General features: G+C 51.1%; 2 protein-coding genes across 7 annotated transcripts in view; both read left to right on the forward strand.

The window, feature by feature from the left end:
* Nucleotides 1–9,399, forward strand: part of srgap2 (SLIT-ROBO Rho GTPase activating protein 2) — an 81,261-nt gene extending 71,862 nt beyond the window's left edge. Inside the window, exons 18-23 of one of the 2 annotated variants that reach the window (XM_064304423.1) lie at nt 1–58; nt 1,677–1,756; nt 2,705–2,903; nt 3,316–3,483; nt 3,874–4,192; nt 5,366–9,399. The exon at nt 1–58 is cut by the window's left edge and continues 167 nt beyond it. In XM_064304423.1, the coding sequence (XP_064160493.1) occupies nt 1–58; nt 1,677–1,756; nt 2,705–2,903; nt 3,316–3,483; nt 3,874–4,192; nt 5,366–5,839 (1,298 nt within the window). In that variant the 3' untranslated portion in view covers nt 5,840–9,399. Of the gene's footprint in view, nt 59–1,676; nt 1,757–2,704; nt 2,908–3,315; nt 3,484–3,873; nt 4,193–5,365 lie in introns of those variants that run through there. The other variant, XM_064304424.1, reaches the window with a different exon arrangement.
* A 1,302-nt stretch (nt 9,400–10,701) lies between these two features.
* The window catches only part of ikbke (inhibitor of nuclear factor kappa B kinase subunit epsilon), a 17,530-nt gene continuing 10,731 nt past the window's right edge, over nt 10,702–17,500 (forward strand). Inside the window, exons 1-8 of one of the 5 annotated variants that reach the window (XM_064304425.1) lie at nt 10,702–11,061; nt 11,747–11,881; nt 13,163–13,337; nt 13,650–13,787; nt 15,025–15,160; nt 15,433–15,614; nt 16,923–17,083; nt 17,404–17,500. The exon at nt 17,404–17,500 is cut by the window's right edge and continues 14 nt beyond it. In XM_064304425.1, the coding sequence (XP_064160495.1) occupies nt 13,248–13,337; nt 13,650–13,787; nt 15,025–15,160; nt 15,433–15,614; nt 16,923–17,083; nt 17,404–17,500 (804 nt within the window). In that variant the 5' untranslated portion in view covers nt 10,702–11,061; nt 11,747–11,881; nt 13,163–13,247. Of the gene's footprint in view, nt 11,062–11,746; nt 11,882–13,162; nt 13,338–13,649; nt 13,788–15,024; nt 15,161–15,185; nt 15,201–15,432; nt 15,615–16,922; nt 17,084–17,403 lie in introns of those variants that run through there. The other 4 variants (XM_064304427.1, XM_064304426.1, XM_064304428.1 and 1 more) reach the window with 4 other exon arrangements.

Here is a 17,500-nt window from a genome sequence, read left to right on the forward strand (position 1 = left end):
CCCCCCCCCAGCTGGAGGGGCCCGTGTACGAGCACTGCAGGGCCACCGAAGAGTTCTGGTAAGAGTCACCGCCGGGACGGGGGCGCCAGATCTGGGGCTGCAGGTTTGGGGTGCCAGGTTTGGGGCAGCCCTGGACCAGTACAGCGTGGGGGAGGGGGGGGGAAATAGAGGAGGGCTGTGAGGGGGTTTTTCCAGCGCCTCAGGCCCCAGCTGTAATCACACTGCTCAGCATGTCTCCCGCAGCAGAGGGAATGTGGGTAATGGAGTGCTGTAGTGCGTCTGGGGGAATGGCGCCCCCAGGTGACAGCTCTGGAAAGGGCCCGATGCTGAAGCTCTCAGTCAGCAGTGCAGCGGCTTTATAGCGCATGACGAGACGCTGAGGACATGGTGCAGTGATCATCCCCCCCACTCCCCCTGGCCCCCCAGCCCCGCCAGCCCCGCCAGCCCCGCCAGCCCCCCCAGCCCCCCAGCCCCGCCAGCCCTCCCAGCCCCCCACCCCCCAGCCCCCCACCCCCCAGCCCCCCAGCCCCCCAGCCCCCCAGCCCCTCAGCCCCCCAGCCCCCCACTCCCCCTGGCCCCCCAGCCCCGCCAGCCCTCCCAGCCCCCCCAGCCTGAGCATGGCTCCGTAGCACCTCACGAGCCCCCGCATTGCTCCCTGTGTCCACAGGGGGGTGCTGCAGGTGCTGAGGGCTCACTGAGCTGATGCAAAGCGTACTGTGGCCTGAGGGTAGAATTTATATCACTGTACATATAGAAGTTTGGACAGTGACGGTATATATCAGTAAATGTAGACACTATATATTTTTCCTCCTAATTTTAACGGAAGATGCTTTAAAAGCAATACAAGACTCAGGGCTAACCGTTCCCTGGAGTTAACTATGAGGTTATTATTGATTAAGCGTTATTGTCTTTATATGAAAGGGAGGCATGCACCCGCATGTTTTTATTGGCTGTAAGCGATAGCAGGCAGGGGTGCAGTCGCTGTGATTAATATCTTTTCCAGCAGTCCACGTCATTTTTCCATCAGCATTCCACTTGCCCCAGGTGCAGTTCCACTGGCCCAGCTGCCAAAATAAATAGGACCGCTTTTTAAAGGAGATCATACAGACTATTTGCATTAAAAAGTGTCAACTCAAGTCTACAGCGCCGGTTTAAAAAATGGCGCATGCAAAAGATGCATGCAAAGTCTCACGCATTCACTTGCGCATGCAGAAACTTGCGCTTAGAGAGACTCGCGCATGCAAAAACTCATGCATGCAGAATCTAGTGCATGCAGAAACTTTCACATGCAGAACCTTGTGCTCTCAAGGTCTTGTGAGGCTGTTTCCTCTGGAACACGGTCAGCGTTGTGCTGGATCAAGACGAAAAAACATTCAGATGCTTCAAAAACTGACTGCGTTCAGGTCTTTTACCAGACCCACACAAGGGATAAAATATTTTACGAAGGAATCTACGTGTTTCCCGTACAATACATACGTTGTCTCATAAGTACTGTGTGGGAAATATTCAGCCCATTTTTAGTGTCTGAAAGAAGTCTGGAAGTCTGTGAAGCGGATCAGTCAGTGTGTGTGAGCCTCAGGCCCGAATCCCCAGGGAACAGCAGTGTTGTGTCTTGGTGTGGTTTTGGGAGTGTTGTTTAGTCTGGCTCTCTGACCGTGCCCCCCCCCCCCCCACAGTGACAGTCCCCACGGCGAGCCCCCCCTTGTGGATGAGCCAGTGCCGGACGCCATCTCAGAGCTGCAGAACAGCGACGACGGTTAGTGGCCAGGAGGGGGCGCCTGCGAGGTCACACACGCCACCTTCTCCTGAATGCGGTCTGCTGTCCCTCACCTTCCCCCTTCTTTCGGCTCGCTTTTTCCCTTTCTCCCCTTTTCTCTCTCTCCCTCGCTCTCACTCCCTTTCTCCCCTTTTCTCTCTCTCCCTCGCTCTCACTCCCTTTCTCCCCTTCTCTCTCTCCCTCGCTCTCACTCCCTTTCTCCCCTTTTCTCTCCTCCCTCGCTCTCACTCCTTTCTCCCTTTTCTCTCCTGCTCTCCTCCCTTTCTCCCCTTCTTTCTCTCTCTCCCTCGCTCTCACTCCCTTTCTCCCCTTTTCTCTCTCTCCCTCGCTCTCACTCCCTTTCTCCCCTTCTTTCTCTCCCTTGCTCTCTCTCCTCTTTGCTTTCTCCCTTTCTCTGTTTCTTTCTCCCTCACCGTCTCCCCTTCTCTCTCCCTCTCTCTCTCCCTCTCTTTCTCTTCCTCTCTCTCCCCCTCTCTGAAACTCAAATGGAGTCATGCTTCTGTGCCTACCTCACATTCGCCAGTGACATCACACTTGCATTTACACCTCCATATTTTCCTCTGTCGTTCTCGCTGCTTTGCTAATGATATTGCTAATGGTATCAAAATGGCTGTTAAGTCGTAATGATATCAACATGCATGTTAATGCTAATGAATGATATCAAAATGGCTTTAATGCAAAATGGCAGTCTTCAGCCAGGTATGCTCTTTCAGGTTAGCAGGGAGTTGTAAATATTCTAATTTTTGGAGATAATTATTTACTGCTTAATTTTGGCTTTGTGCAAATATAACTGGCATGCATTTCCTTAAAGAACAATCCAGCAGCGACTGTGTCTCCCCCCCCGTGATGATGTTTGTAGTGAGCTTCTGCTGTCTGCTGCACTAACACCCCCTGCTTTGCCCCCCCCCCCCCCCCGGCTGAATCCAGGGTGCTTGGTCATTTCAGAGTCGGAGCCCTTGCAGGCCGTCGCCCGTTTCGACTATTCCGGGCGCACCAGCCGGGAGCTCTCCTTCCACAAGGGGGCGTCGCTGCTCCTGTTCCACCGCGCCTCTGAGGACTGGTGGGAGGGGCGTCACAACGGGGTGGACGGGCTGGTGCCCCACCAGTACATTGTGGTTCAGGACACGTGAGTCCTGCCAGTCAAATCAGGGTCTCAACCCCTTCAGCTACTCAATGAGCTCACGCTTCTGTTTGCTTGTGCCTTATGGGTAATGTAGTCATGTATGGAAATGACAGGTTTTTAGTGTGTGTTTCAATATACTCAGTGCTTGCAGCATGTGCTGGGTTTAATTTGAGGAAGTTGTTTTGTAGACATGTGTAATGCCTATAAAACAATTTCCTAAACATTTCCTGCCACCTACTGCTGAGTTTGGGTACTGCAGTGGTGGATAACCTGATAAAACCAGTGCTTCTGGCTTATAGTCTGGAGACTCTGTAGATCTTTAGAAATGATGAATGGAGATAATGAGTAATTCTACCTGCCTCCCCCTGTCCAACTGCCCCCCCCCCCACCCCCGCTCTGTGTGTCTGTGCTGCAGGGATGATGGGACATCTGGCAGGGGGAGCCCCAAAGCTGAAATAGAGGGGCCACCTGAGCCTGGGCCACCTGAGCCTGCGCCGCCAGAGGATAAAGTGTCCACTAGGGGCAGCGTGAGCTCTCCCACTGGAGGACACGTGGCAGACATTTACCTGGCCAACCTGAACAGGTGAGAGACTGAGACTGAGACTGTCTCACCTGAACAGGTGAGAGACTGAGACTGAGACTGTCTCACCTGAACAGGTGAGAGACTGAGACTGAGACTGTCTCACCTGAACAGGTGAGAGACTGAGACTGAGACTGTCTCACCTGAACAGGTGAGAGACTGAGACTGAGTCTGTGCCTGGGGTCAGTACTGCTCTGTCCAGCCCCTGTCTAAAATTTCACATCGGTGCAAAACGAGCATTTAAGGCGACGATGTGAGCCTCAGATTCTGTGTTGTGTGTGTTTGCCTGACCTCTGCCCGTCTGTGTTTAAGTGTGGGTACGGGACGTTGTTTTGGGTCTGGTGTTGAAGGCGGGTGCTGTTCCCCTCTCCCTCTCTCTGCGCTCCCGTTCAGGGTGAGGAGTCGTCCCGAATCCGGCGGCACGCGGAGAACGTTCCGGGCTGGGGAGGGACTGGCGGAGGGCAGCGGGGGGGCGGCGGCAGGGGCCCGGGCCTCCTCCCTGCCGGTGGGGGGGCTGCCCAAAGACGGGTCCGATAAAAGGCCCCTCAGCGCCCACAGCGTCCTCAACTCCGTCACCCGCCACTCCTCCCTGAAGACCAAGCTGGACAGCCCGCAGTTCCGCAAGGCAGCCACCGCGGGGCGCTCCAGGAGCTTCAGCAACCACAGGCCCCTCGACCCGGAGGTCATCGCCCAGGTGGAGGACAGCTCACAGGTACCCCCCCCCAACCCCACTCAAACCTCCATCACTGCTCACCCTCTCACCCCCACTAACCCCTCCACTTATCCCCACACCCCCTCTCACCCCCACTCAGCCCCACTCACCCCCACTAACCCCTCCACTTATCCCCACACCCCCTCTCACCCCCACTAACCCCCCTTAGGACAAATACAAATTACCAAAAAGTGCTGGGATGGGGTAACATGTATCGAGTGTCATGAAAGGGGGGGGGGGATTTAGAATGAAATATACAGCGTGGTGGTGGTTAGTCCAGGTGTAGTCTGAAGAGATGAGTCTTCAGACCACGGCGGAAGATGGGTAGTGAGGTGGAGGTTCGGAGAGAGACGGGGAGTTCGTTCCACCAGTGGGGAGCTAGGGTGGAGAAGCTCTGTGATCCCTTTTGGCGGGTGGGAGGGGTTACAAGGCGCCCTGCTGCTGCAGAGCGGAGTGGTCGAGCAGGCACATAGAATTGAGTCATGTCCTGCAAGTAGATGGGGGCTGTCCTGTTGGCTGCAGTGTAGGCGAGGGTCAGGGCTTTGAACCAGATCCTGGCAGCGACCGGTAGCCAGTGGAGTGATCGCAGCAGAGGAGTGACGTGGGAGAATTTGGGAAGGTTGTAGATGAGCTGGGCAGCGGCATTTTGAATCATCTGTAGTGGCTGTATGGCACAAGCTGGCAGGCTTGCAAGGAGAGGGACACTTCGACACGCCCAGGGCGGGGGATCAAACCGGCAACCCTCCGACTGCCAGACAACCGCTCTTACCTCCTGAGCTATGTCACCCCCACTCTCCCTCCACTCACCCCCACTAACCCTCATACCCCCACTCACCCCCTCACCCCCCACTCTCCCCCCCGCCCCCACTCACTGTACTGTAAAGGGGGCGCTCTCCCCCCCGCCCCCACTCACTGTACTGTAAAGGGGGCGCTCTCCCCCCCACCCCCACTCACTGTACTGTAAAGGGGCTCTCTCCCCCCCGCCCCCACTCACTGTACTGTAAAGGGGGCGCTCTCCCCCCCCGCCCCCACTCACTGTACTGTAAAGGGGCTCTCTCCCCCCGCCCCCACTCACTGTACTGTAAAGGGGCGCTCTCCCCCCCGCCCCCACTCACTGTACTGTAAAGGGGGCTCTCTCTCAGTGCTGTATGGGTCCCCGTGTCCCCCCTGCAGGACGTGGAGGCCACCATGAGCAGTGCGTTGAGGGAGCTGCGGGAGCTGGAGAGGCAGAGCAGCGCCACGCACGCGCCGGACGTGGTGCTGGACACGCTGGAGCAGCTGAAGGGGGGGGGCAGCCCCCGGGAGCCCAGCTCAGAGCCCTCCAGCCCGCTGCACGCCCGCGATGCCCACGACGCCCACGACACCCCCCCCCAGCCCCCCCCCCAGCGCAGCTCCAGCTCCATCAGCGACGAGCCCAGCACCTTCCGCCTGGGCAAGAGCGTCGCCAAGGCAACCGCGCCTGGCCCCTCCCCTTCCCCCTCCACCGCCTCTTCCTCCTCCTCTTCCTCATCCTCCAAAGAGCCCCGCCCGCCCGCCACCCGCCCCAAACCGGTGGTGTTCCCCAAAACCAGCTCGGCGGCAGCCCCACCCTGGGGTCACCCACCTCCACCGTCCCCCCCACACCCCCACCCCCGCCCCGCCCACTGATAAGTCCTGCCCCGTCTGAGCAGTACCCCCCTGCCCCCCCCGCAGGAGCGGCGGGTCTGCCAGCGCTCCCCTGCTCTCTCAGCTGCGCATGCAGACGTGCTGGAGGAGGCCGCCAAGCACCTTTCTGACAGAGCAGCTGTGGCTCTTAGTCCTGATCATGTGAAGTGTGTGTGTGTGTGTGTTTGTGTGTGTGCGCACGTGCGTGTGTGTGTGTGCGTGCGTGTGTGTGTGTGTGTGCTGCATACGTGTGTGTGTGTGTGCTGCGTGCGTGTGCTGCGTGTGTGTGTGCTGTGTGCGTGCGTGTGTGCTGCGTGTGTGTGTGTGTGTGTGTGCTGCATGCTGTGTATGTGTGAGTGAGTGTGTGCTGCCTGAGTGTGTGTGTGCTGCCAGCCCTCTGCTTACTGAGTTTTTGGGTTTTTCTCTGGGACTGGGCACTGCCAGTTTGAGGAAGTAGGCCCTTTTGATTGACAGCTCCTGTGACCTGCAGGTGCTTTGATTCCTGCCCCTAACTCTGCTGCCTGGAGAGACGCATCACTCCACTCAGACTGGACTCGCCCACACCGAACAGGCTTTTTGGGGGGGGGGGGGCGTTGGGTTGCAGTGTAGTGACAGGAGAGAGCTTATTTGATGTATATTTGTGTGATTCTCAGCCTCCTGTTGCAGTGCTGATCAGGCGAGCGTGTGCCTGTGTGACTGCGTCTCATTCCTGGGGGGTGGTTTTGCTCGGGTGGGAACGGGTGCAGAAGTGGAGCCAAACGCTAAAGCAGCCTCTCCAGACACCAGCACAGTAACAGCAGCGTAGTGCAGCTTTTTTGGGCCTCTTCTCTCTCCGTAGATAGGTCATGGGTTGATATGCCTTTATAGTTAGAGATGCATTGTGTTATTTTTGCCGTGCCGATTCTCGGGTGGGTGCACAGCGCAGACTGTGGTTCAGAGTGACAGCTAACGGCTCCCAGCACAGCACTTCTCCCTGGCCGGTGTCCTGTGAACCCAACCACTGAGGCCGAAGAGAGTTAGCCTGCTAGCCATTCCCTGTGTGCTCGGCCCCCTGTGTCCTGTGAACCCATCCACTGAGGCCGAAGAGAGTTAGCCTGCTAGCCATTCCCTGTGTGCTCGGCCCCCTGTGTCCTGTGAACCCATCCACTGAGGCCGAAGAGAGTTAGCCTGCTAGCCATTCCCGGTGTCCTGCTGAAGCAGCTTTGTGTGTTCAGAGCCTCTCTCATTTCGCCAGGTTACCGACGGTGATGTCACTGTGCAGGTGCACTAGCCGCCGACGGTGATGTCACTGTGCAGGTGCACTAGCTGTCAGACCGAAAGAGCAGCAAAGTGGCGCCCACCAACGGCTAGCTTTTTATACAGGCCTGCACGTGTCTTTTGGAAACAAAATTAAATACAACAATAAGCAAAAAAAAAAGGGGAGGGGGGCATTTTTTCTATGTAAATGTAATAATTGTGCTAACTGGAAAACTGGAGATTTCTCAGTGTTGTAAAACCCCTTGTTCATCTGACTGGTTTTTGTTGGCTGTTCCTGTTTTTTAGATGGAAGAGTGTGAATCTGAAATTCCCTTCTTGTTTTTTCAGTTTTGTCAGCAGTCAGGTGTGTTTCTGTATATCATGATCAAAGTGAAATACTTCAGGAGGGAAGAGTTCAGACACTGTGGGACAGCCACCATGCTTTTTCATCTGAAATGACATTTAAAGTTAGTTGTGTCTCTCAGACTGAACGTCTGCAGAAATTTGGGTTCAGTAATGGAGTATTCCAGAGGCCTTCCGGATGCGGGCTGTGACTGCACAGATCTCAGAGTCGCTGACTCTCCACTGTTACTACGGCGATCTTCATTCACACGCTCGCATGCTCGTAACTGGAGCTGCTCAGATCATTAATCACAGAACCATACAGACGTGCCCTGATTATTAATCTTCATTTTTTGTGCTTGTTCTTGCTCTGTTTTTTAGGTGTTGATTATGAGAAGGGTGATCTCCTATAACCAGGGCTGCTTCTGTCCTGTATAAAATTGACCCTAAAATGTGTCTGGATGTGCTAGCATTCATCAGTTATATTCACTTCCCTTAAATGAAGGGGAAAAACAAATATGTATCCCCTCTCTTCATAACTGTATTTTCTGTGTGCACCGGTATGCAGATTAACCAGGCCATGTTTGTTGCTTCTAAACTGGATCCCATCCACCATTGCACCTCTTGACCTTTTTTCATACGACTGCAGATCCTGAATCCAGGCCCTTCGAGTGAGCCTACTTGGAATTACCCGCTGTACAGGCTATGCTAGCTGTTAGCATAGCCTAACCAATACCAAGTGCCCACTGTACAGGCTGTGCTAGCTGTTAGCATAGCCTAGCCTGTGCCAAGTACCCACTGTACAGGCTATGCTAGCTGTTAGTATAGCCTAGCCTGTGCCAAGTACCCACTGTACAGGCTGTGCTAGCTGTTAGCATAGCCTAGCCTGTGCTAAGTACCCACTGTACAGGCTATGCTAGCTGTTAGTATAGCCTAGCCTGTGCCAAGTACCCATTGTAGAGGCATTGCTAGCTGTTAGCATAGCCTAACCTGTGCCAAGTTCCCACTGTACAGGCTATGCTAGCTGTTAGTATAGCCTAGCCTATACCAAGTACCCATTGCACAGGCTATGCTAGCTGTTAGCATAGCCTAGCCTGTACCACTGTACAGTGCCTGCAAATATGCACCATAGCCTGATTGGTTGTACCACACCTTACAAAAGTGGGCTTTGGTTTTTAATGAGGAAGAGTGGAATAGCGGAACGATAAAAAAGCAAAATCATTTGCAGCAGCTGCCAGCAGCCAGTCCCAGGAGCGAATGTGCTGGTGGGGGTCCGTGTGCAGGTGAGGAAATGGAGCGTGCACACTGTATTTTTGGCTGTTATTCCCTCCTCCAAACACACTAATCTCACAGGTCAGGAGCCTTATTGCATCAGTAGCCATTAACAGCTGGGTGTGTTGCTAACTTTCATTTGAAGCTTTATGGCAGGAATGCTTTTCATTGTGCTGTTTCTCCTGTCCTGTTGTGTAACTGGAAATTGACTTCTGGAGTTGTAGGGACTTTAACATGCATTATATAAAACAGGTGCTCATGGGTGATGTAGTTTGTTTCTTTTAAGACCACGCTGAAGGCACCAGCATGATTAATCACCCTGTTCCAGTCAGGAATAAAAAGTCAAATTCCATGATGCACTTGAAATGACCATTGTGTGCTTGTAACCAGGTTGCGTGGGGATGTTTTTTAATCATAACTTTTATTAAATATGTATTTCTTGTCCATTTAAATCAAAACAAAACATGAAAAGATTGTCATGTTAAATATATTTATAGTTGTCCTTTTAAATGTTTCTATATTACCTGATGAAACCTGTGTTGAAATGTACTTTGTATATACAATGTTGTACATTACAGAGGTACACTCTTTTTTTTGGTACAATATTGTACAGTAATAGCAATAGTAGTTTACTCTCAAATAGATCTTATAGGATTATATGTGTAGTTCTTGTAGTAAACTTTTTTTAAATAAACATTGCTTGCTATACATGTCTTTGGTTTACTGTATGTTCTTTGATTATTTGATGTGATGCCGCTTTTGAAACTTCACAGTTGTACCATGACAACATGATGTTTGGATTAACCCTATATTGACCTGTGACGTCATCACTCAGCACCACTGTGATGGACAGATCTACAGGAAGAGATTTGTGTGTGTGAGTGTGAGCGTGTGTGCGTGTTGTATGCACTTGTGTGCATGCGTGCGGGTGTTTGTGCGCGTGTGTGTGAGTGTATGTGTGTGTGTGTGTGCCCGCATCACTCTATGATTCTCTGATTATTATGTTTATGGCTTACTGAAGGGTAAGTCATCTCTCAGCTCTTTCTGTACACTAGTATGGATTGTGTGCCTTAAGGGAGCGCAGGCATTCACAAAGTTGACTGGACTACAGACAGAGCTGCTACATCCTGTCTGCAATCTGTATAATATGGAAAGTAAGAAGAAACTTCATGGCAGATAATGTTGACACTGCACTGCAGAAACTTAAATTTAGGTCATTGTGTTGGAAAATGACCGCCTTTAGATTCCTATCTTTGGTTTCTGCTGCTTTCTAGTGGACATTATGGATATTTTTCAGTTGCTGTATGGCAGATTGAATTTTTCATCACCGTAGTTTGGATGTGAACACGGCAGTATTGCTCAGTAAGAATCCTTTGTGTGTTTTACCACGTGCTGTTGCAGATCATTCTGTTTTTGTACACACTGATTATGACGGCATGTGTGTTACACACGCAAAACGTGACAAGCTTCACATTATGATTTTTTCCCCCTAGATTGGACACTTGGCGCCTACATTTTCCGCTGTAAATGCCTATATTTTATCTTAAGGGCTGCCTATAGATGTCCTTTTTGTTAATACTGTTCTGTTAAATATGACATGTGTCCGCTTAGTCCGCAGATGGGTTTGTGTCTTGTACAAATGAGCTTGCAAACTGGGTTATAGCCTAGTAGAGACTCGTGCATTTTTGTGGGCTGGGCTCCTATTAGCGGACAGATTTTATTATTTTTATTTATTTTGAATGCTTTTCATATAAACATTTGTCTCCGCTTTCAATATTATCCTCAATATGAAAAACAATCTTCCGAGATTTACCAGATCTAGAGTAAATCTGAATCATTTAGAACCCATAGACCCATTGCTTTTCATGTCAATAACGAGGTTAGAGCTTGTGTTGTCTGCAATTTCAGCCACTAACGTGACGTGCCTCATTCGTGTTGTATGTTTATTAGCCTTCATAGTTCCATTATTCTGTGAAACCGAAACTACACGATAGGAGGAGTTTCCCCAGGAAGTAGAAGAGGTCGCTAAACGTTCGAACGTGCTCTTTTAATTGTTGAGCTCTAAATAAAGCTGTAACATTTCCATATCAAAAATTCCCTGCACAGAATTAGACGATTTTGTCCCTTTGGCTGGAAAGACAATTTAATCCGTATTAGTTTGTTTCAGCACATTCGGACGCGTCTCTTTCAAACTCAATTCAACAAGGAAGTGAACAGAATATAAACCAGCTTCATGCATTTTTTCGGAAACTCCCGTGTGTCACACTCATATAACACAAGAGTAATGTGTCAGCATGTGTAAGAATAGGAAGACTAGTTCAATCGGACATTTCAGAACGCACTGTTGAGATGGGTACGGCTGATCCTGTGACAAGGTGGCTGTTTTTGATCGTTTTCTTCTCGTAAACTTTGTTGCATGTTTTCATTGTTAGTTGTGTAGCGTAATATTTAGCTACTGGATAACAAGCTAGCCACTATCCTTCGTTTTAAATGACAAATGGTGCCATTGTGATAGACGAGGTAGATTTAAGTGTCCTTTATCGTCAAGATGTAGTAGCTCAATGGCTAAATGTATTTCTTAGATAATATCGGCTTGCCTATTTTTGAGCAGTTGCAGGCTAGCCTTGTACCATTGCGTATCCTCACCGCTGATAGACTAATGCGATATGGGGCCGACAATTCCCATAAAACGTAGCCTAGCCTCGACTAGCTAAGCTACGTTATGGCTCGAAAAGTTAACCATTCGTTTTACTAGAACCTATATTTAAACTATTATGGCAGATTATGATTCGATTGTGTTCAGATAGGCCTACACTAGAATACGTTCACGGTTATTCTATGTTTTTTATTTATCATATTTTTTGATGGACAATCGTAATGTAGGCTAGTAGTAGCGCAAATCTATGTTGATTGCCTACACGCAAATAGATTTTTATTCGTCGTACATAGAAAACGATGGCAAATTGGCTATCTTTGTATGACCGCACATGAAGGTATGACCCAAGGTGTAATGGTAATATCGCTATTCTCATTGTTGATGCTTTTGTTTACCTGCTCTAGCACATTTGACAGACCGGAAGTTTGCGGCTTCCTCTGACCTGGCTTTAACGAGACTGCAGTTCTGTTTCTGAAAAGCTTTTCCAGCTCATCTGCTCGCAGAGACAAGCCAGGAGATTCTGATTTATTTATACAGCGGTGAGTGTTTCATGTGCTCACTTGTGCTGTAAAAATACCGATTTACTGTAATTTCCCCGTTTAATATTATTAATAATGAAAACAACACTAGATCGGCTTCCCAAAAGATAGGCTATGGGCTATGTTACAGTGCATGTAGTGCCCTCCGTAATTTTTGGGACACAAATATATAGCCTATTTCTTGATTTTGCTCTGTACTCCACAGTTTTAGATTCGTAATCAGTTCACATGTGGTTAACATGCAGGTTCTCAGCTTTTATGAAAGTGCAGTTTTATACATTCTGGATTCACTGTAGACCAGTTTGCAAGACCTGGGCTGCAAGATGCAAATCCCTAGTGAGCTGCAAAAACAGGATGTCCAGCTTACAGTTCTAAGAAGTATCTAAAAGGGTCTGTAGAGTTCAAGATTCACTTGTATCAGGGTGATGACAAGTGCAAAGTATGGAGGGCAAAAGTAACTGCCCAAGACCCAAAGCACCCCCCTCTGTATCTGTGAAATGTGGTGGGGGTGTTTTGGTTTGAGCATGTATGGCTGCCACATATACTGGCTCACTTGTCTTCATTGATGATGTGACTGCTGATGGCAGCAGCATAACGACTTCTGAAGTGTACAGAAACATCTTATCTGCTCATGTTCAAGCAAATGCCTCCAAACTTATTGGACGGTGCATCATCCTCCTGCAAGACATTGATCCCCAAAATACCGCTAAAGCAACAAAGGAGATTTTCAAAGACAGAAACAGGAAAATGCTTGACTGGCCAAGTCAGTCACCCAGTCTTGATCCAAATGAACTGGTTGTGAAGAGAAAACTTAAAGTAGCCCCTGTGAAACAAGCAGGAGCTGAAGTGCTGTACTTTGTACACGGTGAAACTAAAACGTGTAAAAATACCCTTTAATAAAATCTGAGAATCTTCAGACTAACCACATATGAATAGTTTGATTACATATATAAAATTGTGGAATACAGAGCAAAATAAAAAAAGTATTTGTCCCAATAGTTGTGGAGGGAACTGTCTGTTTTTGTACTAATGGCTGGTTTGTTTTCGGTGCTGTATAGGCTACAGTAGCCTAGTGCTGTAGATTCCTCAAGCTGAACCTTGAAGATCATCAATTGATAAGAGAGGAATGTATGTTCTCTGTTGCACTGAGTCAAGAGTATAGGAAGTACATTGAGTCAGTAGAATTGTATTAAGGGGCCATTTTCACATAGTTAGATGCCAGATCTCTCAAACTTGTGTATCTTTAAGTGCTAAGTCCATTATATCCATGTTTTTCTTCAGATCTTGATAACTTTTTCAGTGAGATCTAAAGGAGCGGGTCTGTCTGATCTGTCCAGGGCAGGTGTTGCTCTGACTCGTGGGGAAAATGATGGCGAGCACGGCGACCTTCCTGTGGTCCATGGACGACGTTCTGGGACAGGGGGCCACAGCCAGCGTCTTCAAAGCCCGAAACAAGGTGCTCTTTCCTGCACTTACCTCTGTTCCCATGAGCTGCAGGCTTCTCTACGGAAAGCTCAATAAACCTGACCTGTATGTAGATCTAATATGCGATAATAGTGTAGTATAATGTATTTGTTTGGGCTGTTTTTGTACTTGTTCTTATCGCTCAGTAGTTTATTTATTCTTAAGTTACTTTTTGACGTAAGGCCACAGTGAGGATGGCAGTAGTCTCGAGGGACAGTGTGAGACGCAGGAGGAGACGCTTTCCAGATTCCTCCAGCGGTTTTATCGTCTGAGAGTTCATTTTTTTCCTGTTGTCTTCTGGAAGAAAACGGGAGAGCTGGTGGCGGTGAAGGTCTTCAACATCTCCAGCTACACGCGGCCGTACGAGGTTCAGATAAGGGAGTTTGAGATGCTGAGGAAACTCAACCACGTCAACATCGTCAAGCTGTTCGCCGTGGAGGAGGTAGGGGCGCCGCGTCGGGGGCTGTGAATCCCCCCCCCCCCAGCTCACTCTGCCGAAAGCACCGCTCATAAACCCGCTGCTCCTCTCCTCGGCCTAGCGTCCCAGAGGGAGCGAAATCCTCTGGCTTCTGGGTTTCTCTCCTGTCAGCTGTAGTCCAGCGCTCGGCGCAGTGTCGCGTGTCTGTGCGGTGAAGGCTGGCTCTGAGAGAGGTGCGCTGACAGGATAAAACACGCTCGCAGTGAAGGGATGCAGCCACTCTGAACTCTTTCCCAGATATTCTCTGGAAACTGTGCCTCCCGTAGCTACAGGCCTGCGAGTGCTTTTGCAGATGCAGGGCTGATATGGCGGGTCCGCGGGTGACGGTAGCGTGGAGGTTCTGGTTCTGGTTCTGGTTCTGACCTGCACCAGTGTGCGTTACCGTTCCGGCAGGGGAGATGCATCCCGCGCGTTTACTGCTGAAGGGCGTCACGCCCTGGGAGGGAGATGCGGCAGTGCCGGGGAACACCGCTGGTTACCGCATTGGGGAGAGAGAGAGAGCGCACCCACACAAACACAAAATTAAATAAACAAACACCTTCACCCTTCCCCCTCACGGGTTCCAGGAAAAAACAATAAACTAAAACAACAAACTGAAATAAGAAAGACAAAAGAAAGTAAAACAGAGAGCAGCAGCTTTTCAGTGCACTGATCATAGCTGGCGCCGCATTCCACCAGGCTGCTCCTACTTTTCAGTGGAGGTTTACATTCTCAGTCAAAATGAAACTCAAACAAAGAAACGTACTCTTGGAGTTAGCTCTCGGTCCCGGCCCCAAACTGTGGAGAGCAGCACACCTTTAAGCACCTGGGCTGATTAGCCACACAGGTGCGTGTGCTCTCTCCACCAGCCGGCGCAGCCGAGACCAATCCGCCCCTCCGGCAGACCGAATGCCACTGGCGTCTTCATTGCTGTTTGTCGAATTAAACAGCTGAGAGTCAGTGCTTCAGAATTATTCAGTATTTTACTGTGTGCTCTTATCGGCACCTCTGTTCTAATGTGCTGTGAGTCACCATAAATAATGTCTGCCATAAAATAATATGACATGACAGCAGTAATAACAATAATTAATGTAGGGATACAATATAATCATATTGTATCCCTACATCATGATTTGAAATGTGAGGAATGGTGTTTTATATTTCTAGCGCTGTTGTTCGCTGTGTTGGTGTTGTCTAACTGGCTGGTCTCTCTGGCTGCCAGATGCACATGAACGCCAAGCAGAAGGTGTTGGTGATGGAGTTCTGTTCTGGAGGGAGTCTGCTCAACGTCCTGGAGGAGCCGGAGAACGCCTTTGGCCTGGGAGAGTCCGAGTTCCTGGTGGTGCTGCAGTGTGTGGGTGCGTGGGGAGGGGGCGGGGGTGGTGCTGCAGTGTGTGGGTGGGGGGGGGGGGGGTTTAGGGAGGGTGGATGCAGTGCGTGGTGGGGGGGTAAGGGGGAGAGAACACATCTCTCTCCCACTGGCACAATCAGACCAGCCAGTGAACACAATTTTGCATTCTGACTGCATTCGGACAAAATGGGGTTTTTAAGAAGTCACTCTCTCCCAGTGTCTCTGTGATGCTGGAGTGATGCTGGGTGCTCATTGGCTGCTGGTCCTGCGTGTGCGCAGTTAACGGGATGAACCACCTGCGGGAGAACGCGGTGGTGCACCGCGACATCAAGCCCGGCAACATCATGCGGGTGGTGGGGGAGGACGGACGCTCCGTCTACAAGCTGACCGACTTCGGCGCCGCACGGGAGCTGGAGGACGACGAGAAGTTTGTGTCCATCTACGGCACGGAGGAGTACCTGGTGAGGGGCGGGGTTTGTGTCCATCTACGGCACGGAGGAGTACCTGGTGAGGGGTGGGGGGGTTTGTGTCTATCTACGGCACAGAGGAGTACCTGGTGAGGGGGGGGGGGGGTGGCAGGGGCGGGGCCTGCTGGCAGAGCACACTCAGGGAACACAGGTACAGGAAGTGGGAACTGGGGGACAGTTTTCCCTGTTACACGCCTCATATGCAACCATTGGAGGAGAACTGAACCACAGATGTTTACAACGCAGTAACTTTCCAATAAAGTAGGTGGTGATTTCAATCAAATAATGTAATATTTATATGTCAATGGATAGTGTTGACTCATGCAGTCAGGGTGATATGAGGCCTGTCAGTGTGTCTGTACTGCTGTCAGTGATTGCGCAGCTGTCAGTGACTGTGATTATGTCAGTTCCCCTATGTGTTTGTGCTGCTGTCAGTGCTCCTGTGTGTCTGTGCTGATGTCTGTGCCCCGTGTCGTTGTGATGTTGTCAGTTCTCCAGTGTGTCTGTGCTGGTGTCAGTGCTTCTGTGTGTCTGTGCTGATGTTTTTGCCCCTGTGTCTGTGCTGATGTTAGTGCCCCTGTGTGTCTGTAGTGCTGTCAGTGTCTGTGCTGATGTCAGTGCTCCTGTGTGTCTGTGCTGGTGTCATTGCCCCTATGTGTCTGTGCTCCTGTGTGTCTGTGCTGGTGTCAGTGCCCCTGTGTGTCTGTGCTGATGTCTGTGCCCCGGTGCGTTTTGATGTTGTCAGTTCTCCTGTGTGTCTGTTCTGGTGTCAGTGCTTCTGTGTGTCTGTGCTGATGTTGGTGCCCCTGTGTGTCTGTGCTGATGTCAGTGCCCCTGTGTGTCTATTATTATTATTATTATTAATTACATTTATATAGCACTTTTCCAAATGCTCAAAGTGCTTTACAGTGAAGGGGAACTCACCTCTCCCACCACCAATGTGTAGCACCCACCTGGGTGATGCACGGCAGCCATTTTGCGCCAGAACGCTCACCACACATTAGCGAAGGTGGAGAGGGAGAGAACATTTATTTAGCCAATTAAATCAGGGAATGATTTTTAGTGGCAAGTTTTTGCGAGAGCCAGATCTAGGATTTGGCCAGGACACCGGGGAACCCCCTGCTCTTAGCGATAAGTGTCATGGGATCTTTAATGACCACAGAGAGTCATTGTCTGTAGTGCTGTCAGTGTCTGCTGATGTCAGTGCTCCTGTGTGTCTGTAGTGCTGTCAGTGTCTGTGCTGATGTCAGTGCTCCTGTGTGTCTGTGCTGATGTCAGTGCCCCATGTGTCTGTGCCCACAGCACCCTGACATGTACGAGCGGGCGGTACTGCGGAAGCCGCAGCAGAAGGCTTTTGGGGTGACGGTGGACCTGTGGAGTATCGGGGTCACCTTCTACCACGCGGCCACTGGCTCCCTCCCCTTCGTGCCCTTCGGAGGCCCCCGCAAGAACAAACAGATGATGTAAGCGCCCGCCCCGCCCTGCCCCCTCCCTACCCCGCCCTGCCCCGCTCCGCCGTGCCCCACCCCGCCCTGCCCCCTCCCTACCCCGCCCTGCCCCGCTCCGCCGTGCCCCACCCCGCCCTGCCCCCTCCCTGCCCCGCTTCGCCCTACCCCGCTTCGCCCCGCCCCCCCCGCCCCGCTTCACCCCCGCCCCGCCCCGCCCCGCCCCGCCCCGCTCCGCCCCGCCCCGTCTCGCTCTTCTGTAGTACCTGGGGACCCTGCTAACCCTGTTTGTGGTTGTGTTCCCTGAGAGACGCTCTTCTTCATGCTCTTGATTCCAGGTACCGGATCACCACAGAGAAGCCGGTTGGCGCCATCGCCGGGGTGCAGAAGGTGGAGGACGGCGCCATCGAGTGGGGCTACCACCTCCCGCCCAAC

Source organism: Anguilla rostrata, chromosome 13, assembly GCF_018555375.3.
Source record: "Anguilla rostrata isolate EN2019 chromosome 13, ASM1855537v3, whole genome shotgun sequence".
Lineage (NCBI taxonomy): Eukaryota > Metazoa > Chordata > Actinopteri > Anguilliformes > Anguillidae > Anguilla > Anguilla rostrata.